The sequence below is a fragment of the Dendronephthya gigantea genome, unplaced genomic scaffold (assembly GCF_004324835.1).
Source record: "Dendronephthya gigantea isolate DGI-Jeju-01 unplaced genomic scaffold, DenGig_1.0 000187F, whole genome shotgun sequence".
Lineage (NCBI taxonomy): Eukaryota > Metazoa > Cnidaria > Anthozoa > Malacalcyonacea > Nephtheidae > Dendronephthya > Dendronephthya gigantea.
Window position 1 is genome coordinate 231,693 of NW_021163197.1, and position 15,170 is coordinate 246,862.

Consider the following 15,170-nt stretch of genomic DNA (forward strand, 5'->3'; position numbering starts at 1 on the left):
CCGTTAAGCCACACTTCGACAACCACTCGTTAAACGACACTGCAAGAAATTCATAAATTGATTGTTTAACATGACTAATATACAAATCTAATCAGTAATGAAGGAGCGTTTTCTTTCAATTTCATTAGCTGCCGTGGGTAGCACGGAAACTCGTATGATGATACTCCGAAAATTCTTACGAACAAAACAGATTCCAAACAAATACTATACCCCTTGAAAGATAGCTTTACAAGTGCAATTCCCCTCAAGACAAGATGTTCTCCAACACATTTCGCAATTGTACTTCGAGAAACATAAATTGACACAACCTTTACAAGGTGCTTCGAAATCTTCAGCAAGGAGATATAAAAAAATAGTATAAGATTAAAAGAAAGGGACGGCCCTATTACTAAACAAGTCAGGCTAGTATCACCAGAAGCAGTGAGAGCAATCAGTCAGACTAACAGTACGGCAATGGTCAAATGACATCGAAGACGACTTAAAGTGAAACGCTAGGGGCATTACGTCAATCAGCATACAGTTAAACAGTGCTGCTAGCACGTACTGCATTGAAACAGAAATTTACACTGAATTATTAAATATTGCAAAGCAGTAAGTACTAGAATTATCAGTTTCCTCTAATTAGCATCAATCAACAGTCCATTAGACCATAAGTGCTGTAATAACGAACTGATAAATAATTAAAGTTTCGTCTTGGGACTGAATACGTAACACGAGGAATATGGTATATTTAAATAGAGTTAATAAAAAAGAAACATACTCATTCCCGCCTGTCTTAGCAAGGGTGCGTGATTTGATGCGCCTTTCATAAAACCTAAAATTGACGTGTCGAATAATATAAGCTGTTCTGAATCTGCTCTGTAGGGATTTAAGAATTATGCAATTCAATATTTTAGCATACCTGTTGCATGAGTGACAGAAATAAGAAGCACAAGAAACAAAAGCGAATTCATATTTCAAAAATGCCAACTTTGATGAAGATTTCAATATGATGTCGAGTGCACAGTTACTTTGTTGATCGAAACGGTTTGTCAAAGAATATATAGGTGTCCTATTGCCCATATTCGAACATTCTCCTCGATAATGTTCCAGCCCAAAGTGCATGATTACATAATTACACAGAAAACACCCACTCAGGGTTACCAAGTGAGAAGAAAACAATTTATTCAATATTTCGAGGTCGGTGTAATGAATATTAGATCTGAGTTAGCGAGAAGTCGAGAACCCTTGATATTTTTCGTCATATTACAACACCATAATATCAAGGAATGTTTTGTTTAGTGACCATGCATGCAGCTAGTAATGTATTTTGAATCTTCAAAGAAAAAGGAAAATAGAATGAAGCATCCCGATCATGACAGGCTGATATTGGAACTACAAAATTCTTGAAATAATTAAAAGACTATAAAGTGATCATTTAATCAAATTTCACATAAAATATCCATTTTTCTCAATTAATCAATACCTTAACGGTACCTGAGGTCTTGACACAGTCATTCAAGAGTATTATATGACCTCATTAAAAACTTTTTACGCGATATTAACGAACCCCTGCTTATATAAAATCCCCATCCAATCTCGTTTGGAATGTCGATGTTGTGATTTTAATTGTTGCATGGTTCGAAACGCGTTAGCTCGTTGTCCAGAAGCAGTATTTTTACCCGTTTCTCTGGTCTACATATATAGCTATACGCGAATTTAAAGTTTGTTGTCTCAGTGTAGAATAACATCTGTGACTTTGGCCATGCATGGGGATAAGGAAACATTTTTTCCAATATTATTTTTATTTTTGGAATGTAGATAAAGAGGCGGCAGAACTGAACAATAATACTCAGCAATAATATTCGACATTCAAAAACCACTCGGTCAAAGCAAGAATGTCTACCCTTTTTTACTATAATTTATTCATTTTTTATTTTTCTTGAATAAAAAGTAAGTACTTTAGTTTATGTTGATTAAAACAACGAGCATATTTTACTAGCACGTAGCTGCAAGGAATAATTTGGATAAATTATGTAGTAAAGTAAAGATAAGATGAAGATAATAAAGCATTCCGATAGTGATTTGATGATATTGACAACCGGGAAATTATCAATATATATAATAGTATATTCATTGAATGTTATATTCAATATTTATCTTCCCCTAAATTAATGCAGACTTGTGGTCTGCTGCTACTCATGTGTACTTTGACTTTTTTTAAGTGTTGTGTTATTAATTGCAAAAAATCTTACGCATTACTAGAAATTGGTGACAAAAATGGCTGTAGCTTGTGTGCAAATTTGCATATAATCCATATATACATTAGGGCCCTCGAGTTCTCTTATAAAACGTCGTAACGTAAGAGCAACAGATTACAGCACTGTTTGCCGAACTCTAGATTGATAGAACAGTTGTTTAGAAACGTTTTGGTAACCGAATCTTTTATCTTGGGTATTTTTGCAGTTTGCCAAATTTAAAAATATATTGAATAAAATTTTGGCCATGTTCTCTCAACGAAGTTGTATAAAATCGATCACATTCATACGAACATTTCGATTGGGATTGTTGATGAATTGACGTGTAATATACCAAGAAATTTTGTCTAAGATATTGTCTTTGGTATTTCGAATTTAAATATTCCTGTACGGTCCGTATTTTTTCTGCAGTCACTCTATTTACAATCAGTTACATTATTTTCATATTTTACATGACTACTCTACAAGATTCTCATCAAGGTGTAAAGTAGATAATATGTTGCTTGAGAAACCCGTCTGTAAGAAGAAAACATTCTTAGCTAGAACATTTATATATAGTGCCATTGAGATTTGGAACAGTTTGAACAAGAGGATTAAGGATATTGGTTCTACAAAAAAATTTAAGTCCTCTCTCCTTGAGCAGATTAGTTGGTTCATTTAATTTTATATTAATGTAGTTTATATGTTGAGATTCTTTATAAGGATTTTGAACGTCTGGCAACTCAGCAAAGAAAAACACAATGAGACATTTTTGTGGCATATAATTTGGGCAGGAAGCGCTCGAAAAAAGGTCTAGAGGCTCTAATTAACCTAAGTTTTTCCTAGAGGAACAGAAGGACCTCTAAGTTGCAGAGGGTGTGAGCCAGCTCTGTGCATGTTGTTCAGTGAGTTGAGACCTGATGATCTAGGGACCACCATTAGTTATACTGAGACAGTAAGGGCACTCAAAACCCGACAGAGCATGCAAAAACTATAGGTTTTTCTAGAGGAACAGGCGGACCTCTAGATAACAGGGGAACAGGCGGACCCCTGTTCAGGTCAGTCAGCTCGACTCAAATATTGTCTGACTGACCCATCGAGTCTCTAGGTCAGGTCATCAGGTCGCGTTTTCGACCAAAATGACCTGTACAAATGCACTTCACGTGGTGAGGTGTTGTCCAGAAGGACAGCACTTCCTGCCATTGTTTAATCACTGCAATTCATTACAAGTTACAAGAAGAATATCGATAGACTATCTAGAGATAACATATGAACGAACTTAACGTATCAGTATATTTACATGCGGATGCCACAGCGGCCAGTCCTTCGCTGTGGGGAGGTGGGTGGGGTTTTTTTTGTAGTTTTTGTTTATAGTTACTTTTGAAACGCAGATATATGTATTACTGCCTTTCGATAGAGACCTTTAAATATTTGACCGGCGTTGTGGACGCTGAGGCTGCGAATGACCAATGCATGCATGGGGAGCAGGCAAAATCCTTGCAGAAAAAAGGGGGCCATTGTTCAAGTCCACGTGAAGGGAAAGACCGTCAGGGGAGATTCGATTGGCCGTAACACAAGTTTGCATACGTTGTTCACATGCTAAGATGCCAGAGTTCGTTCAGATTTTGGACTTTATAACTATTAACATGCCTGGTAAAGACTGCCTTGTTCTATTGAGGCCTTGACCTTGCCCGGGCTAAAATTAGTGCATGCGATAACTATGACAGCTAGTCCAGAGATGGTCCATATGTGGGGTGAAATAGGACCTTCTAGAACATATTACTCCATTAACCGCAAATTTATAACTTGCGTATAAATTTTTTATTTAATGTAGTTTATATGTTGAGATTCTTTATAAGGATTTTGAACGTCTGGCAACTCAGCAAAGAAAAACACAATGAGACATTTTTGTGGCATATAATTTGGGCAGGAAGCGCTCGAAAAAAGGTCTAGAGGCTCTAATTAACCTAAGTTTTTCCTAGAGGAACAGAGGACCTCTAAGTTGCAGAGGGTGTGAGCCAGCTCTGTGCATGTTGTTCAGTGAGTTGAGACCTGATGATCTAGGGACCACCATTAGTTATACTGAGACAGTAAGAGCACTCAAAACCCGACAGAGCATGCAAAAACTATAGGTTTTTCTAGAGGACCAGGCGGACCTCTAGATAACAGGGGAACAGGCGGACCCCTGTTCAGGTCAGTCAGCTCGACTCAAATATTGTCTGACTGACCCATCGAGTCTCTAGGTCAGGTCATCAGGTCGCGTTTTCGACCAAAATGACCTGTACAAATGCACTTCACGTGGTGAGGTGTTGTCCAGAAGGACAGCACTTCCTGCCATTAATGGCGGTCTGCACAAAGTGCAAACCGCCATTTCCGCCACGGGAAGTAGCCAAATTAGAGTCCTGTCTTTCGACAGGAGAGAGGGCCACCCTAAAATGTCTTTAAAACACAATCTTGCAAAGGTGGCCGGCAATTGTGTGTATGTGGGTCCTTGAACAAACAGATTCGAAGATATCGTGCAGTTGCCGTGGTAGCATGACAGAACAAACATACGACAGGCTATGAGTTTGCAGGAAGGATCCACATACACACAAATAGGGGACTGGTGTTATACGGACTATACAGCAAGGAAGCATAATGATTGAGTTTAAAAGGTAGATATTAAAACAAAATTTTTAATGTTTGGTACTTGCAGTTAGTTTGTATGGAACGGAAGCTAAGACGTCCTTTGGAGTTCTAATGTATCTCTCGTAACAGTCTGAAGACCAACGTCCTAGCGTTTTGATGAGCCAGGAGGGTAGGCCGGCTGAGCCCGCAGCTGTAGCAGCTCCGATCCTGAAACTATGAGAGGCGTAGAGGTTTTCGGCCAGTCCTTGCCCTTGAAGTAGATGACGTAGATGCGATGTTAGGGTTACACGTGTAAGTGGGACACCTGATGTAAATTGGAACAGTGGACGAGGGGTTTGGCCAGACGATGACTGGAGTAGATATGTTTTCATAGCTCGAACCGGGCAGAGTTTATTCGCGATGAGCCGATTGTCAAACGGCATCCACGACGAAAAGGGTCGGTTTTGGAACGCTTGATCAAGACATCGTAATATTCTGCGTGGAGGATATTTGGGTGGAAAATAATGTCATTGCGGGATAGGTGGCACTCGGGATCGAATGGAGAATTACACGTGAATTCACTACAGCGCAGGAAGCCAAAAAAGGCCAGAGTGAAGGCGGCCCAAAGCATCACATTGTCTAAACAGTCTGTAAACTGAGGTCGTAGGGCAGAATGAAGGGACTCGAGTTCGGTCACAGTGATAGGCCGTCGATCCCGCAATTTTTCACCCTTGAGGCGCTTCAGACCTTTTAGACTTTTTTCTAATAGTTGCATGCTCCCCATGTCGAATGGGATTTGAAAATTTACGTGGAGGTAAGACACGCTAGCTAAGTATGTTTTAACAGTTGAATATGAAACAGATTTGGATAGATGGCCGACGAAGTAGAGCAGGGTAAGTTCAGTCGCAGGCAGTAAAGGTGAACAGGGTGTCACGATACCTTTTGCAAGGCAGAATGAAATGAATTGTTTTATGCCGGCGGCGTAGGTTTGTTTGGTTGATGGTGCCCATGAATGCTGAATAAGTTCATAAACACGGTTCTTTAAGTTTGAATCATGGATACTGGGATGACGCAAGGCAGAGGAGAGGCCAGCGGCGCTAATTGTTTGAAGCGGTCCATCTGAAAACGAGAGAGCGAGTCAGCAATGCCATTGTCAAGTCCGCGTACATGCCTGGCCGTAAATGTAAAGTTGTTTTGCAAAGTACAAAGAACAATCGGTCGGAGTAAGTCCATTATCTTCGGACATTTTGACGTCTTCTGATTGAGAATTTGGACAACGGACTCGTTGTCACAGAAAAACACAATGCGTTTTGTTGCCCATTGGGCACCCCAGAGACAACATGCAAGATAAATTGGGTAAAGCTCTTGCCATGCGATCGAAATACCAGTTTTGTTAGCGATATTTTGGCTGGGTAGCCACCGGCCCTGAAACCATTGTCCTGCTAAGTATCCACCAAAACCGATGGAACCTGCTGCATCGGTAAATAATTCAAGTGAGGGCGAGGGGGTCTGCCCGAGCTCAAGAAAAAGACTAATACCATTCCAGTGTTTGAGAAAAACTTCCCACATAGCTAAATCCTTATAAAAACCCGTGTTCAACTTCACAAAATGATAGGGCTGTTTAATACCACATGTAAGGGCAATCATGCGTCGGAGGAATGTGCGTCCTGGGGCAATGACTCGGCATGCAAACTGAAGGATCCCAATAAGAGATTGAAGCTCCTTTAACTTACAGCAAGAGCGTTTGCCATTGCGCAAGAAGGGTCCTAGCCTGACTTAATTTATCCTCGGGCAGGAGAGCCAGCATGTGGATGGAATCAAGAGTAATCCCAAGAAATTCTAAGGTTTGGGTAGGAGCAAAAGTTTTCCAGGTGCTATGGGGACATTCAGTTCAGTGAACAAACACAACAACTTACACAGTGAAGTCAGGCATAAAGGACGGGGGGCAGCCTCAGCGATAAAGAAATCGTCCAAAATATGGAGAACATTTGGAATACCTAATTTGTGTAGGAGAATCCATTCGAGGGCATCCGAAAGCATGTTAAAAATGTACGGTGCACTGCGAAGGCCGAAGGGAAGAACACGATCGAAAAAATACAGTCCCCGCCATTTCATGCCTAGGAGTTCCCAGTCATCGGGGTGAACTGGGATATTACGGAACGCGGATTGAACATCGGTTTTGGCCATGAAACAGTTCGGGCCTAGTTCAAGAAGGATTCTCATAGCGTCGTCAATTCGGACGTACTGTAAAGAGTAATCTTCGGATGAAATATTAGCATTAACGCTAGTGGTTGATGATTTTGGATAGGAAAGGTGAAAAATGGTTCTCCATTTGGATGAGTTCTTCTTAGGGACAAGGCCCAAGGGGTAGACTTGGAAGTTTGTAAATGGAGGGCTAGTGAAGGGGCCAACTGTGTGGCCTTGTTTGACTTCGTTGAGCAGGTTTTCATCCACTATTTCCGGCGACATAAGGGCCGTTTTAAGATTAGGTGAAACGAAGGGGTGACGGGGCCCCTTATACCCAATTTTAAAACCCGCCCTTAAACCCGAACAGAGGGCAACAACAAATTCGCGATCTGGGTGGTTAGTTAGCATGGACTCCAGGAGATTAACGTTAATTGGTGTAACTGGTTTTAATCTATCAACAAACTCTTTACTTGTGTTTTCTGCGACGCGGAGTGTCATCAGTTCTCGCAGAGCTGGTGTCAGCGTGTTCATATGCCGCATGCCGTCCGCCACAGCCGGATCGATTACACCGATGTTCGAAGGAACATGGGTTTGCTGAGCACGGGAGGCCCCCGTTAAAATTGCGGCAGAATCCTCGGTTGGGGAAATTGCTTGACCGGCCGCCTTCGGACCTTGATGAGGAAAGAGGGCAAACATCAGACATGTGATCGGCGCCGCCACAGACAAAGCAGATAGTGCGCGCGAGACCTGTGAACTTATCTAGCCACAGCTGGAGATGACGTTCGCCCCAATTGAGCGCTGGATGTTTCGCGGCGAGCTTGCGAAAATCTATGTCGTACGCATACCAAGCCAAACCTTTAAACTTTTGTGAAGCCTCTCGGATTATGCGCTGGTAGGCAAACAGCTGCGAAGCTTTGTGCGGAAATTTAGCGACAACAACCGAAGCGTAAACACCGAAGGCTGTTAGCCACTTATCAAGACTGTCGATTTTTGGACGCTTGCCGAAATTTGAGAAATTCGGAAGAGGTATCGAATAGCCCTGATCACCTTCGACTGACAGGCGAATTGGACCGAAAGAGGGGCGGTCTGAATTACCCGGGAGAAGCAAAGAGAAATCGACAAACTCACCGTTAACGATCTGTTCCTCGACTTTCTTAGGCAGACTGGGAGTCTCTGACGGTAATGAGGTGGATGACGAGTAAACTGGCGAAGACGAGATTAAAGTGGCAACGCTGGAAGGATTACCCAGATCGAAAGAGGGTGTTGGCGCGGACTGCGCGATAAGGCTCGCTGCTGGCGATGGTTGTGGAAGCGGTGGTTGAGGCGATGGTGGCGTGTCGCGGGCCAAAACGTCGCGGAGCAACGGTGCGAGGTTAACTGCCAACGAGCGGAGAGATTCAGCGGAAAATTGAGGCGTACTGGGAGTCGGATCACGTGGTGGTAGAGCTGGTGTTAAGGCTGGAGAATATTGCCGTTCTGTCGTGATCAGCAAGGCGGCGTAAAAGAACGTCACGCGAACCAGAAAGAGAGAGGTTTCGCTGGGCCAAGAGAAGATGGAGGACTTCGGTGGACATGTCGGCGTAGTTCGTGGCAGAACCAAGCGGCTGTTCGCTGGTGTGGTTGGCCGCGTTCGACGTCTCGCCATTGGTTTCCGCCACAGTTTGTTCGTTTTGACGCGATGGACGAGTACGAGTTGAACGGCGCTTTTTAGCTTGCTTCGGCATTGTAGTTTTTGTTTATAGTTACTTTTGAAACGCAGATATATGTATTACTGCCTTTCGATAGAGACCTTTAAATATTTGACCGGCGTTGTGGACGCATTGGCTGAGGTCTTGCGAATGACCAATGCATGCATGGGGAGCAGGCAAAATCCTTGCAGAAAAAAGGGGGCCATTGTTCAAGTCCACGTGAAGGGAAAGACCGTCAGGGGAGATTCGATTGGCCGTAACACAAGTTTGCATACGTTGTTCACATGCTAAGATGCCAGAGTTCGTTCAGATTTTGGACTTTATAACTATTAACATGCCTGGTAAAGACTGCCTTGTTCTATTGAGGCCTTGACCTTGCCCGGGCTAAAATTAGTGCATGCGATAACTATGACAGCTAGGCCAGAGATGGTCCATATGTAGGGTGAAATAGGACCTTCTAGAACATATTACTCCATTAACCGCAAATTTATAACTTGCGTATAATTTTTTAACTTGCGTATAAATTTATTATTTGTATTTATTATATTACTATAGATAAGACCTTGTGTAAACTAGCACTAGCTAACTAAGGATCTTTTTAATTACAATTACAATTACTTTAAAAAATACCCCGAGGTTCGCCCTAGAAATAGTGGTGTAAAATCGCAATTCCGCTCCACAGTACTATATCAGCGTAATAATTTATGTATTTATTTTTATGAAAATATGGGATTTTGACCCACACTTTTTATCAGCCTCCTATTTGCTAATTTTTTCACCATTTGGTATCAAAAACATGTCATTCGATAGTTAAAAGCCTAACCTTTTGGAATGTGAAAAAAATCCGTGAATAGAATGAGTAGTTTACGTACAATGGCGCACCAAAGTTGGATTGCCTTTTTTTGATACACCCTGTATAAATATATATATCTGTATGTATACTGAGTCTTTATCTCTACTGCTCTTAAGTATATACCAAGTATGTCTGCTCTCAAGTGTGTCATCAAGTAGCTATATCTTTACTAGTTCAGCGATATCCCTCCCCCGCTTAGGCATACTTCCCCAAAACAAATTGGCAATTGGCAATATGAGGGACTTTTGAACTCTTGTACCCGTTGTTGCTTGCGAGAAAAAGCACCTCTGACCAAGGTCTCAATACCACATCTTTTAACTCGTTAACGTGTTACAGGCTAAGTGGGTGTCTCGTTGTCCATATTTAAATATTCTTCTGATCTTGCAGTGATATTACATATTTGTGTAGTTTAGTAGTTACCATGCAGCAATTGCATTTTGATTCTTCAAAACAATGAAAAGATAATAATAGCATTCTGATCATTACTCGCCGATATTGGCAGAGGAAAAATTCTCTTCAATATGAGTTCTCAAAATGATGAATAGATCATTGAATCTTTTCAATATCTATATCTTTCTCTCCGTGCATTAATGGAGACTTGTAATCTGTGCTATTCAATATTTTGTCAAGTGTTGTATTTACCTAATTAAGCACATTTTACGATTTAATTATACAATCCCTCTAAAATACAATTGTGTTCCTAGTCTGGCTTATGCGATCCGTGCATGTGGAGAGATACTGCAAATGTTATTCGAACGTCGTTATGAAAAAATTAGCGAAATTTAAAATAAGCACAACAAACCCAAATGCCAATGTATAGAATTGAATATAAAGTAGGAATATAAAAATAATGATTTTGGGAGATTTTCGGTGGGGCGGCGCTTTTATATTTTATAAAAAAAATAACTATACACTCACGCGAGCTTGAAAATAGGGTCGGGAGAACATGAGAAGTCAAGGAATTTTTTTCATGCATGTGGCCTATGCACTCGATAAGACATACAGCGCCATTTGAGTGGACGGGCAGCATGTGACGGGCAGCATCGATTCTTGCCGGAGGACCGTTGACTCATTTTCCATCAACTTATCCTGGCTTGAATTTGAAGTGTGTACAATTCCACTCGAAATTAAGATCCTTTGAACTTCTAGAACTTACCTGTTTGTAAAATGTTAACGTTTAAATGTTTACTGAGCCTTCAGTTTTAATAGCAGAAACACGTGAGTCAAAATAACGGGCAATAATAGGAAATTACACCCATGGAATAAAAACATGAATGCGGTCAATTTGTAAGACTGACTGAATGATATTCATAACTGTTACAGCGCTAGCATAAGCTAGTATTGCTCCAAGCTATGCTACATGCCAAATATAACATGTGCTATAATGCGCTATAATTCATAATTGCCATATTGGTTTAGTGGGTAATCATGATTACGTTGTACTTTTTTATTTAAGGCCGAGGGAAGTTAGGTGTTGGTTTACCGTAAACAGACATTTTGAAAATGATGAGGATTTTTTTCATTATTCATTATTCATTATTTTGCAGAATACTGGTTTACTAGTAAAATATGGGTTATGGTCTAAATACCAAGTTCCATACTCAATGAAAAACATGCCACAAATCACATGTATAAAAGTTTTATTAACAAAAACAAAATGTTGCAATAGTTAAAGCTATACTCTCTTGCTGATAGGCTCATGATCACATTCCTGGCACTGGGGGTATGCCTCCTCATTTTCTTCACCTGTAGCCACATACTCTCCACAAAAAATACATATTGGTTCATAACCACAGCTGTAATACAGTCGTTCAATGTGGTCAGCACAGTCCACATCTTTAATATAGACATCAAGCCCTGATGGTAAAATTACATCATCTGAAAAAAACACAAAGCACCACTTTTAATACAATGATCTGCACATAGTTAGTGACCAGTTAAATTGAAGAAAAAATTAACACACATACATATATTGGCTTATATATGGTTAAATTAAATAAAATTACATTACCAAACGTAAACCCGCATGTGTAAGAGATGTCATCTAATAGCTGGTCAAGCTTTTCTTTTTGCTGCCTTTTTAACTTTTTTCTTGAAAAAACTAATCTCCATTTCTCACACTCTTCACATTGCACCATTGTGTCAGTGTTTCTAGCATGCTGTACAGATGGGGAGAATGGAAGCTTCTTTTTTTCCTTTGGGGTTCTCACTTTTAAACTGGGCCGTGCCTGCATGAATGTAAAATAGTTATGACATCAGACACTGGCTTAATCTGAACCGTGTGTGTGTGTGTTGTCAAAAATTAACAGGCTATTGTAACCCTGGTAGTCCAGGTATGACTTGCACGAACATGTACATATTATGGTAAGACTTACTTCAGTGGTTTTAGTACCATACACCTGTTCAAATTTTTTATAATGCTCTTTGTCTTCTGATAAGACTGGGAATGGTAATGTCTTGATATTTCTTGTTCTTTCATCCTTCAAAGCTCTAACATGGAAGTTGCAAAAATTAACACAATTGGTTGACACATATGGGGTATGACATAACAATTAACCAGCTTCAACTGCATATTTAAAAAATTTAACATGCCATAAGATGAACACATTTTTGCTGCATGCCACATAACACTTACCCACACATCTCGCACTGATTATTACCACACTTTTTAATTTGAAAACCATAATGGCTCTGGATGCAACAATGCTTTAGATATTTCTGGAGCTGAGATAGGTCTTTCACATCTTTTTGAGTTGTATGTCCTCTCTGAATTAAAATAAGATCATATGTAAATAAATGCAGTATTTATTTGGTTACTAAGAATGTCAAACACATCTTAACCTGTAATTCCTTCTGAATTGCCAGGCAGTGCTGCCAGAGTTCATTGATGTTATCCTCTGTAGAAGGCTCGAATGTCTGTAAAGGCTTTTCTTTAAGTCCTAATCTTAACATTTGACCCTTCAACAGGTCAATTGGCTGCCTTAGAGACAAGTGAAATTCCTCCTTTAGGTTGTCAGTAATCTGTTTACGCATTTCCTTGACACTATTCGCCTTCGCTGAAAAGTCAAGTGAATATATTATATGATACTGAGCCACTCACCAAAACAGTTGTTGCAATTTCAATCAGTTTTTAATATTACATATTTTACCTGCAGCCCTTTCAAATTCAGGACTCATCTTCTCACGCATAACACCAACACCTTGCAGGCCAATATTTATAATACTCATCACTCGCTCAACAGGGTTTGCCCATGAATTGCTTGGGGCTGTTCTGAGGGCTATAAGCATGTCCAAATCGAGTGCTTTAAACAAAGCAATTAGTGCCAACTTTACAGACATGTAGGTTGACCGGTGGTCAGGGCCACCATCAGTATAAAGAAGTAACACTGGTTTTGACTCTGAAAATGTTAGTTTAGAAAATGAACAAAATTAATATTATCATGCTGACAGGTTATATTTATACATGTAATTTGATTGGCAAAAGTGCCAGTAAACACCATTATAATATGGTACAGTAGTTAACTGTTAAAACATAACAGTTACATGTAACTAATGATTTTGTACCAGTCAATGCTGCAAGGCATACTGTAAACACAGGAATCATGATCATGTAGAAAAATTATTTAGCTCACCCCCTCTTTCTTGTAAAATTTGCAGAAGTTCAGATGAATGACGCAGAGGCGAAGATGGTTCAAACACGGCATCTTTAAATGCAACATATACATTTCCCCTGTAAAAACTGCCATTGATAGTTTCAGGAATATCAATCTTTAAAAAAACATGGAGACATGGCATCTGATATAGGTTGCATTTATAACTTAACCAATTGCTCAATTAGTTTCCTCCATCCCCATACTACTCCATAAAAATACTACTTACAATCAGATTCACAGAAGGAGTGAGTGTACTCTTGCTAAAATCGTGATCTCCCACTGCCATTGTTTGGTTTACTCCAACCAAAACTTGTTTACCTCTTTGGGCAGCAGCTAGAGGATAGTTGGGCTCACCCACTTTAATCTTGTGTTTATCGTCCATAGAAACCAGTTCCACCACATCACGGTGCATCACTGCAAACTCTCTCATGTAACGCCACATTGCTGCACAATAGTGGGAGTCCACATGATTGACTCGTACCTGAAATGGCAAGGTAAACTCAAGTGTAACATTCTGAAGTTTTTGAGGTTTGAGAGTAAACTCTACTTAATCCACGGTTTCTATAATTACTATAGCTGTGATAAAACAATTGTATTATCATACCTGGCGTTTTTGAACCATCATCTTAATGTTTAGAGTGCCTTTAAAGTACTTGGCTGTCACTGCATTTGGATTTAGAGGTTGAAATTGATAGCGTAACCACTTTACTGAAGGTGTTGGTGTCCCTTCAGGTAGCCTTTCGGCAACACGCTTGTGTAGATCGGTAAAACTCAGGGCCTTTGCAAGATAAAGTTGCTCTCCATGTCTTCGGTCATTAACAGTAACACCTACATCTTCAGACAAATACCGCTCGGTTTCTTGAAAAAACTGTGCAAATGTGTCCTTCTTTCTTTCTGGACTGACATTTCTCAGATCTACAATAATTCCTGCATCTTCAGCCCTAACTGCATAATCAAACCTTTTGTCTATATCTGATGTAGCAGAACAATCACTTGTCAGGTTACGGAACATAGCACGTAATGCTACTGGGCTTGCACAGAATCCAAACATATGCTTGAATTCACGTTTCCGAAGTCTGGATAGAAACTTTGGCATGTCATTCTCTATCTTCTTGATAAGTGCAGTACACCGATTTAACAGCTCACTTTCAGGTAGGCCATTTTCAATTTTCCATATGAAATGCAATGCCTGCTTTGGCCCACCAGGATAATAAGTATACAGCACCGACTTTGTTTTAAGCCCAGTTGACTTCAATTCTTCTATCATCAAGTAAGCATACTGCCGACTTGTACCAGCAGGTAAACACTCACGCACAGACACAGGAGTGAATAGCTCAGAACTTTCCACTTTCTTATTTAATTCCAATAAATAATCCTTCAGGTGTCCTTTGTTTTCTGGTACAACACTGACATTTGCCTTCAGTTCAAGGTTGGTTTTTGGCCTGAACTGAGATAGGCTGATCTTCTTGGCCTTGTTGCTTAGGAACACACAGTACTCTTCAGCTGTGCAGATGGCTTGGATAATTTCGCATTTAATGTCATTCCATGGAGATCCAATGTTATTTAGAAATGTTAATGACTGTATAACTTCCCTCAACTCAATACACATTGCTTTTAGCTTATTTTCAGAAATGTTGCTGATAGAGCGTTTGCGGTGTTTTGAAAGCTCAGGTAAGTTGAAACCAGACAGATTTTTGAAGCTTTTTGGAAATTTGGATGGAAGTGTCCCTTCGATCTTGCCATGGTGTCCATCAAGGTACCATGCAATGTTGCAAATTTTAGCAACAAATGATTTTGCACTTTGTGGTACACTTCTGGGGAACTCGCAGCAGTTTTCTTGGAACCAATCTAATACTTTATTATGGAGTTCTTCCTTCTTGGTGCCTGGACTTGAATATCTTCTTGGTACATTTTCACTTTGTTGTTCTCTTGCTGCTGCCAACATAATTTCAAAAGCATTTGGTTT

General features: G+C 40.2%; 2 protein-coding genes across 2 annotated transcripts; both read right to left on the bottom strand.

The window, feature by feature from the left end:
* Positions 1–5,920: 5,920 nt before the first annotated feature.
* On the bottom strand, positions 5,921–8,655 carry LOC114538532. Its single transcript, XM_028559700.1, has 3 exons — positions 8,139–8,655; positions 6,877–7,681; positions 5,921–5,942 (listed from the first exon to the last, which is right to left on the bottom strand). The coding sequence occupies exons 1-3, from the start codon at positions 8,653–8,655 to the stop codon at positions 5,921–5,923; spliced, it is 1,344 nt and encodes a 447-aa protein (XP_028415501.1).
* A 2,375-nt stretch (positions 8,656–11,030) lies between these two features.
* Positions 11,031–14,813, bottom strand: LOC114538533. The gene is made up of 9 exons (XM_028559701.1): positions 13,809–14,813; positions 13,431–13,685; positions 13,184–13,319; positions 12,701–12,949; positions 12,393–12,607; positions 12,187–12,317; positions 11,927–12,041; positions 11,563–11,779; positions 11,031–11,429 (listed from the first exon to the last, which is right to left on the bottom strand). The coding sequence occupies exons 1-9, from the start codon at positions 14,811–14,813 to the stop codon at positions 11,227–11,229; spliced, it is 2,526 nt and encodes an 841-aa protein (XP_028415502.1). The 3' UTR covers positions 11,031–11,226.
* Positions 14,814–15,170: the final 357 nt, after the last annotated feature.

Excerpts from the sequence above, each read along its gene's own strand:
- LOC114538532 (XM_028559700.1), bottom strand. The coding sequence starts at position 8,655 with ATGGCGAGACGTCGAACGCGGCCAACCACACCAGCGAACAGCCGCTTG. Across the intron at positions 7,682-8,138 it reads CGAGGAACAGATCGTTAACG|GTCCGAAGGCGGCCGGTCAA; the intron begins GTGAGTTTGTCG and ends TTCCTCATCAAG. Across the intron at positions 5,943-6,876 it reads TTCGGCCTTCGCAGTGCACC|ATGGACCGCTTCAAACAATT; the intron begins GTACATTTTTAA and ends TCTCGTTTTCAG.
- LOC114538533 (XM_028559701.1), bottom strand. The coding sequence starts at position 14,813 with ATGTGTATTGAGTTGAGGGAAGTTATACAGTCATTAACATTTCTAAAT. Across the intron at positions 11,780-11,926 it reads ATGGTACTAAAACCACTGAA|GCACGGCCCAGTTTAAAAGT; the intron begins GTAAGTCTTACC and ends ACATTCATGCAG. Across the intron at positions 11,430-11,562 it reads CACATGCGGGTTTACGTTTG|ATGATGTAATTTTACCATCA; the intron begins GTAATGTAATTT and ends TGTTTTTTTCAG.